This window comes from Eriocheir sinensis, unplaced genomic scaffold (assembly GCF_024679095.1).
Source record: "Eriocheir sinensis breed Jianghai 21 unplaced genomic scaffold, ASM2467909v1 Scaffold511, whole genome shotgun sequence".
Taxonomy (NCBI): domain Eukaryota; kingdom Metazoa; phylum Arthropoda; class Malacostraca; order Decapoda; family Varunidae; genus Eriocheir; species Eriocheir sinensis.
In genome coordinates, this window is record NW_026111845.1 from 76,516 (window position 1) to 85,000 (window position 8,485).

General features: G+C 44.9%; 1 protein-coding gene across 2 annotated transcripts in view; it reads right to left on the minus strand.

Moving 5' to 3' along the window:
* The window catches only part of LOC126992868 (uncharacterized), a 113,550-nt gene that overhangs the window by 5,035 nt on the left and 100,030 nt on the right, over positions 1-8,485 (minus strand). For both annotated transcript variants that reach the window (XM_050851686.1, XM_050851687.1), the window contains 3 exons: positions 6,975-7,091; positions 4,466-5,005; positions 1,895-2,023 (listed from right to left, as the gene is read on the minus strand). In XM_050851686.1, coding sequence (XP_050707643.1) covers positions 1,895-2,023; positions 4,466-5,005; positions 6,975-7,091 — 786 coding nt within the window. The remainder of the gene's footprint in view (positions 1-1,894; positions 2,024-4,465; positions 5,006-6,974; positions 7,092-8,485) is intronic.

Below are 8,485 nucleotides of genomic sequence, written 5' to 3' on the forward strand. Positions count from 1 at the left end.
GTGGGGGTGTAAGTATTGGCGGGAAGGGAAGGAAAGGGAGGAGAGGGAAGGAAAAGGACAGGTGGGAATTGACAGGTAACAATAGATATAAGAAGGGAAGGTGGGAGTGGAAGTTATGGTGAAAAGGGAAGGGAGGGGAGGGAAGGGAAGGGAAGGAAAGGGAAAGGATGGAAGGGGAGAGGAGCGGAAGGGAACAGAGAGAAACAAAAAGGAACAGAAGAGAATGAAATAGAGGTACAAACAGCGGCAGGAAGGGAAGGGAATTGAAGGAAGAGGAGGAAAGGGGAAAGAAGATGAAGGGAAGGGAAGGGGTAGGAAGGGAGGGTGGTGGGAAGAAGAGGGAAATGAAGGGAAAAGGAGGGAAAGGTAAAGGAAAAGAACAAGTTGGTATGGAGTAGGAAGGGAAAGTGGAGGAGAGAAAAGGGAGAGGAAGGAAGGAAGGAGGGAAGGGGAAGGAAGGGAACAGTAGGGAAGGAAAAGGAAGGAGAGAAAACAGAGCATGGCGGTGTTGTTGTGCATGCGAGATGGTGTTGTAGGGGTGACAATGTTATTATTATTACTACTATTGATGTGAATATTCTGGTGTGGTGTGGTGTGGTTCTTGTGGTATGGTATGGTATATGACGTGGTTAAGTTTACTGTTGTTGTAGAGATAGTGCCGTGGTGGTGATGATGGTGGTAGCGGATGCGATTCTACGGGAGATGGTGGTGAATTAATGGCAGGATGGTGTGTGTACTGCTATGATGATTGTAAGTAGCGGGGATGCTGTTGATGATATAGAGGTGGTATGTGTGTGTGGAGGCGTTCTCACCACCACCACCACACCACCACCACCACCACCACCACCGAGGCAAGTGCAGGGCGTGTGCTGTGAAAGGAAGAGAAAATAACCGAGGGGAAGCAAGACCCGCTGCCCTTCCCGTGACCACTCAAGGGAGAAGTCACGGAGGAGGAGGACGAGGAGGAGGAGGAAGTGACGTAAAGGTAAGAGAAACAAGGGACGGTTAAAGACAGGGTGGAGGGAAAGACGGAAGAAAGGAGGGAAAAGGAGGGATGGGATGAGAGATTGTGGAGGTAAAAAGGAAAGCATATGGACGAGGATTCAGGGAGGGAAAGGGAAGGGAAAGGAAGGGAAGGGATGGGAAAGAAAGGGAAGGGAAGGGAAGGGAAAGGAAGGAAAAGGAAAGGAAGGGAAGGGAAAGGAAAGGAAGGGAAGGGAGATGAAGGGAAGGGAAGGGAAATGAAAAGGAAGGGGAGGAAGAGGAAGGGAAAGGAAAGGAAGGGAAGGGAAAGGAAAGGGAAGGGAAGGAAAAGGAAAGGGAAGGGAAGGGAAGAGAAATGAAAAGGAAGGGTAGGAAGAGGAAGGGAAGGGAAAGGAAGGGAAGGGAAATGAAGGGAAGGGAAGGAAAATGAAAAGGAAGGGTAGGAAAAGGAAGGGAAGGGTAGGAAGAGGAAGGGAAGGGAAAGGAAAGGAAGATAAGGAAAAAAAATATGACTTGAAGGAAACTGAATGTAAGGAAAGGGAAAAGGAAAAGAAGGAAAAGAAAGGAAAGGGAAAGGAGGCAAAGGATGGGGAGTCAAGGGATATGAGAAAGAGGGAGTTAAGGAAAAGTGAAAAAAAATGTGAAGGAAAGAAAATATAATAAAATATTCAATCAATAAACAACAAGTAAAAAAAAAAGCGAAAAATAAAGGGAGGAAGAAAGGACACTGGAAAAATGAAACAAAGGAAAACGGGAAGAAGGAAAAACAACAAAATAAAGATAAGAAGCAAACAAGATAGACAATGAACTCAATAGATAAAATAAAATAAAAACGATGAAGGTACAAATTAACGAGAAAGAGAAAATATCTATCAAAACCATATAATCTCTCTCCCTCTCTCTCTCTCACCTGGTTGTAGTATTTCTTCCTTAAGACTCTCTCTCGGTTGAAGTCCTCCGCCAAGACTCGGTTCTCCTCCAGCAACCTCTTGTATTGGTCCTCCAGCGCCGCCTTCTCCAGCGCCAGGTCCTCCAACTCCTGCGGGCGTGGAGAGAGAAGGTGGAAGAGGTTAGTGGGGTGATGAGGAGTCGTGGTGATGGTGATGGTGTTAGGGAAGGGAGGGGAAGGGAAGGGAAGGGAAGAGAAGAGTAAAGAAGGGAAGGGATGGAAAGAGAAGGGATGGGAAGGGAAGGAAAAGGAAAAGAAAGGAAAAGAAACGAATGGAAGGGAGGGGAGGGGAGGGATGTTGAGGGTCGTGGTGATGGTGTTGGGAAGTGAAGGGAAGGGAAGGAAAAGGAAGGAAAGGAAAGGAAAGGGAAGGAAAGAGAAGGGAAGGGAAGGGCAGGGCACGGCAGGGCAGGGCAGGGCAGGGCAGGGCAGGGAAGGGAAGGGAAGGGAAGGGAAGGGAAGAAAAGGAAAAGAAGGCAAAGGAAGGGAAGGGAGGGCAAGGATAGGGAAGGAAAGGAAAGGAAAAGAAGGGAAGGAAAGGGAAGGGCAGGGATATTTTTTTCAGTATTCTTCTAGTTACTCTTTTTTTTTTTTTTTTTACAACAAAGGAAGCAGCTCTAGGCCAAAAACAACAACAAAAAACAAAAAAACAAAAACATAAATAGTCCTATAAAATAAAAATAGAGTGGTTCCAGTTTCAAATCAGTCAGCCAGTCATTCAGTCAGTCCTTCAGTTAGCTAGTCAGCCGTGCAGTTAATCGGTCAATCAGTTGGTCATGCAGCCAGCCAATCAGTCAGTCAGGCAGTTAGGGAGGCAATAAGTCAGCCCGTCAGTCAACCATCCCAACGGTCAGCCAGTCAGCCATGAAATCAGTCGCTCAGTCATTGGGTCGAGATTGTAAGTCACGCGTTCTATGCTGGCTTGATTTATTCTCTCGTCATATTTCTCACCATATGATATACTTTTTAATATTCTTTGTTTCTGATCGTGTTTTAAAGTCTCCCCTTCTCTCCATATGATTTACTTTTTTAATATTCTTTGTTTCTGATCGTGTTTTAAAGTCTCCCCTTCTCTCCCTATTTCTCACCATATGATATACTTTTTAATATTCTTTGTTTCTCATCGTGTTTTTAAGTCTCCCCTATTCTCTCCCTATTTCTCACCATATGATATACTTTTTTAATATTCTTTGTTTCTGATCGTGTTTTAAAGTCTCCCCTTCTCTCCCTATTTCTCACCATATGATATACTTTTTAATATTCTTTGTTTTTGATCGTGTTTTAAAGTCTCCCCTTCTCTCCATATTTCTCACCATATGATTTACTTTTTAATATTCTTTGTTTCTCATCGTGTTTTTAAGTCTCCCCTATTCTCTCCCTATTTCTCACCATATGATATACTTTTTAATATTCTTTGTTTCTGATCGTGTTTAAAGTCTCCTTCTCCCTATTTCTCACCATATGATATACTTTTTAATATTCTTTGTTTCTCATCGTGTTTTTAAGTCTCCCCTATTCTCTCCCTATTTCTCACCATATGATATACTTTTTTAATATTCTTTGTTTCTGATCGTGTTTTAAAGTCTCCCCTTCTCTCCCTATTTCTCACCATATGATTTACTTTTTAATATTCTTTGTTTCTCATCGTGTTTTTAAGTCTCCCTTATTCTCTTCATATTGCTCGCTATATGATATACTTTTTAATATTCTTTGTTTCTCATCGTGTTTTTAAGTCTCCCCTACTCTCTCTTCATATTTCTCACTATATGATATACTTTTTAATATTCTTTGTTTCTCATCGTGTTTTTAAGTCTCCCCTACTCTCTCTTCATATTTCTCACCATATGATTTACTTTTTAATATTCTTTGTTTCTGATCGTGTTTTAAAGTCTCCCCTATTCTCTCTTCATATTTCTCACCATATGATATACTTTTTAATATTCTTTGTTTCTGATCGTGTTTTTAAGTCTCCCCTATTCTCTCTTCATATTTCTCACTATATGATATACTTTTTTAATATTCTTTGTTTCTGATCGTGTTTTAAAGTCTCCCCTTCTCTCCATATTTCTCACCATATGATTTATTTTTTAATATTCTTTGTTTCTGATCGTGTTTTTAAGTCTCCCCTTCTCTCTCACACACATGCAAACCCCCTATTGACTCTCACTCTCTCTAGTTTCCCTTTTCCTTCACCTTTAAACTCCCCCTCAGACCTCTCTTCCCTTCCTTCCCCTTTCCCAGCAACACGCGTACTCCTGCACCCTTTACCCTTATCATAATCCTACTCTCCCTTTCACTACCTTTCCCGTACACCTTCCCCTTTGGCTACTCTCCCCTCTCCACTCACGCCCTTACCCTCCACCTACTCTCCCTTTCTCTCCCCGTCACACCCTTCCACTCTCTGGCTACTCTATTCTTCCTCTCCCCCTTTCAGCATCACGTTCTCATACTCACCCTCCCATTTCTCTCTCCCTCATACCTTCACCCTCTTCCTACTCTCCCCTCCCTCTCCTTTCACGCCCTCACACTCACCCTCTGCTTCAGGATGAGGTCGTTGAGGTTTCCCTTCAGGCGTCGGTTCTCCTCGTTCAGCGTGTCGAGGTCGAGTTTGAGGACGCTGCTCTCCTCCTCCTTGGCTGTCGCGTACCTGCCCGCCGCCTCGAGCTTCTGCGACGCCAACTCCAACTGATGCTCCAGGCTCCTCACCGTCCTCTCGTGCTCGCGGGCGGAGGCTGAATCTTCGTTCACGTGGTTCAGCAACTTCTCCTCCAACGCCGCTATCCTGGCCTTGTACTCCTCCTCCTTCGCCGTCATCTCCAGCACCATCGTTCTCAGCTTCTGCGAGTCCCCTGTCAGCTTGTACGTGGCCTTCCGGAGAACCTTGGCCACGTCTGGGTCATCGGGGCCTCGCGTCTTCGTTGGTGTTGTTGCGTTGGTGTCGGAGGCCAAGGACTCGCGCGTGATCTGGTAGGTCGCCGCCGGGTCGTGGATTTTCGCCGTGAGCTCCGACAGGCGGGTCTTGAGGCTGGTGTTCTGTAGGGTGAGTTCGTCCCTCGCTCTTTCCATGTCCACCTGGGTTAATGGGGGAAGAGAGGAGATGAGGATGGGATGGGTTGAGGGAGTGAGGGAAGAAAGATCGAAAGGTGTTGTTAGATAAGAAGAGGCTACGAAGGGATGGACTGAAGGAGTGAGGAAAGACAGATAGAAGGTGTTTGATAAGGAGGAAGAGTTTAGGGAAGAGTGGAAAGGGGAGGTATGGGTCGAGGGTAAGTTTGATAATTAAAGGAACATAAAATAGAGAGCAAAAGGGAGACAGGAATAAAAGAAAGGAGTTAAAAGGAGCGTAGGAGAGAAATGCGTGAGTGAGTTGGGAGTTTGTTGATAGGTAGAAATAAATAAAGGGAAGATGAGAGGCAATACCGTGTGTGTGTGTGTGTGTGTGTGCGTGTGTGTGTGTGTGTGTGTGTGTGTGTGTTAACCTCATGAGCGCTTGCAGCCAGTGAGTCGTTGCAGTGTTGACCTCGTTTTAGTTAGAGCGAGAAGAAGACTTTCCCTTGGTGAGAGAGAGAGAGAGAGAGAGAGAGAGAGAGAGAGAGAGAGAGAGAGAGAGAGAGAGAGAGAGAGAGAGAGAGAGAGAGAGAGAGAGAGAGAGAGAGAGAGAGAGAGAGAGAGAGTGCATCCAACCATACGTTAACCTTCCAACAATGTCAATAAAACTTGAATCCCTTGAAATTACCTTTATGGCTTTTCTTTCTCGCATTCCTTTTCCTTTCCTCTTTTTCCTCCTTCCTCCTTTTTTTCCCTCTCTTTTCTCTTTCCTTTTTGTCTCTTACATCCTTCCTTCTTCATTTTCCTTTCCTATATTTCTCCTTCCTTTTCCTTCTTTTCCTCTTTTTCCTCCTTCCTACTTTTCCTCCTTTTCCTTCTTTTCCTTTTTCCTCCTTCCTTCTTTTCCTCTTTTTCCTCCTATTCTCTTTCGTCATACCTCATCATTTTATCTCTCCTCCCTCTTCTCCTTTTCTCCTCCCCCCTTTCTTCTCTATTTCCTCTTCCCTCCTTCCTTCTCCTTTCCTTTTTTCTTCTTCCTTCTCTTTTTCTCATTCTTCCTTCCTTCTTCTTTTCTCTTTCCTTCTTCCTTCTCTTCTCCTCTTTCCTCCTTCCTTCTCCTTTTTCCTCCTTCCTCCTTTTCTTTTTTCTCCTTTCTTCTCTTTTTCTCTTCCCTTCTTCCATCTTTTCTCTTTCTTTCCTCCTCTTCCTTTTATTCTTCCCTTCTTCCTTTTCCTTTTATCTCTCTTTCTTCCTTCCCTCTCTTTCTTTTTCATTTTCCTTCTACCTTCTTCTCCTTTCCTCTTTTCCTCACTCTATAGTTTTCCTCCTCTCTTTTTCACCACCTTTGACTCTTCTTCTTCCTCCTCCTCCTCCTCCTTTCAATTATACATCTCCCCCCATAGATCCGTCAATATTCTTCTCTCATCTCTCTCCTCTTCCTTCTTCACTCCCATGCATCTCTTCCTCCCAACATCCTTCACGCCTTCCTTCAGTCTCTTTCCTTTCCTCACCTTATTTTTTTCACCTGCCTATACCACACACCTTCCCCTACACACCTTGCTCAACCCTTCACACCTTCACTCCTTTCCCTTTCTCCTCTCCTTTTTTTGAGCCTCCACCCACACCTTTAATGACACACACCTGCCCGTCTAACCATCACCTTCCCCGTCATTTCCCTTCGCACGGCTGTCATCTCCATCTATTACTCCCTCCCTCCTCTTCCTCCCTCCCTTCGTCTTCTCCTCCCTTCCTTATCCTTCAGTGCTCTATGCCTTCCCTCTCCCCTCTCTTTCCACTTCATATCCTTCCCTTCTCCTTCAGTGTCCCATCCCATCCCTTCCCTCTCTCCTTTTTCCTCTCGTTTCCCCTCCACACTCTACCTTCTCTTCCTCCTTCTTGTCCTTCCCGCCTCTTCATCCCTTCCCTCTCTCATTTCTTACTCCTTCGGCCTATTCTCCCCTCCTCCCTCGCCCCCTCATTCCTCGGTGCTTACCAAAAGGCTGTTGAGTCTGGTGATCTCTCTGGCAGCGTCTACGGGAACCTTGTCCAGTCGGTCCTTCTCCAGCTGCAGCAGACGCGTTCTCAGCTGACTGATCGTCATCTCGCGTACCTGCCGGACCAATCAACACAGGTAAACATAGGACCAGGTAAACATTGGGGCAGGTGAGAAGGGAGAGAGGGAGAGTTTGTTATTTTTTGTGCTGTTATTAATGTTATTAAGGAAGGGGGAGGAGGAGGTAAAGGAAGAGGAGGATGACGAAAAAGAGGAAAGGGAGAAGGAAGAGGAGGTTGACGACAAAGAGGAGAGAAGGAGGGAAAGAGGAAGGGAAAAGGAGAGAAAATGGATAAGTATGAGGAGGAAGACGAAAAAGAGGAAAAGGGAGGAGGGAAAAAGGAAAGGAGAGGGAGAGAAATGGATAAAGGACGGGAAGGAAGAAAAAGGATGAGGAGAGGGAGACGGAGGGAAAGAGAAAGGGAGAGGGAGAAAAATTGGATAAGTATGAGAAGAGAAGGAAGACGAAAGAGAGGAAGAGGGAGAAGAAGGGAAAGAGGAAGGAGTATGAAAAGAGGAGGAAGAGAAGGGATGAGAAAAGGGAGAAAGAGGGAGAACGACGAAGGAAGAGAAGGAGATAAATTGGATAAGTATGATAAAGGAAGAAAAGAAAGAAAGGGAATAGCGAAACAGGGGAGAAGAAAATAGAAGAGGAGAAGAGAGGAAAAGAAAGAAATAAGAAAAAAAATAATGAGAAAAAGAGATGAAGAAGGGGAAGAGGAGAGAAAGAGGGAGAAGGGAAAGAAAAGAGGAAGAGTGGAAAGGGAAGAAGGGAGAATGAAGTAGATAGGATGGAATGGGAGGTGAGGAAAGAGAGAAAAATGCGAAGATGATGATGAAGGAAGGAAATGGGAAGGGTGGAGTGGAGAAGAGAGAGAGGAAAAAAGATAATGAAGGAAGGAGAGGGAACACAAGGGAAGGGAAGAGGAAGGGAAGGGGAGCTCAGTCACTTCCCTCTTTTTTACCCATTATATTGCTCCTCCATGGCTGACCTCCCTTCCCCTCCCTTCACAGCCTTGATACGAATTAAGGGAGGGATGGGAGGGAAGGGGATGGAGGGGAAGGGAGGGGGAGGTAGATAATGGCTTTCCACAGACTAAACAGCGAAGGTCATGCATCTAAACGCCTTTGCTGAAAATAAGGAAATGAATGAGTCATGTGATCATTTAAGTACAGCAAAATATATGATAAAAAAATGTTGGAAATAAAAATGTATGAGTGTTTTCTTTTTTCTTCCTCTTGGCGGCGTAGAGAATTCCATATGAAGATCAAGCGAAAAAAAAAAAACGAAAAACACACGAAGGAAAGAAGGAAGGAAAGAAGAACCAGAGGAATTAGAGAAGGAGGAAGTGGAGTCGATATAATTAAAGAACAGGAAAGAGATGAAACGGTGTAAAGGACAGAGATTTAAGGGACGGAAGAAGCAGAAGGGACAAAGGAAGGGAAGAGAA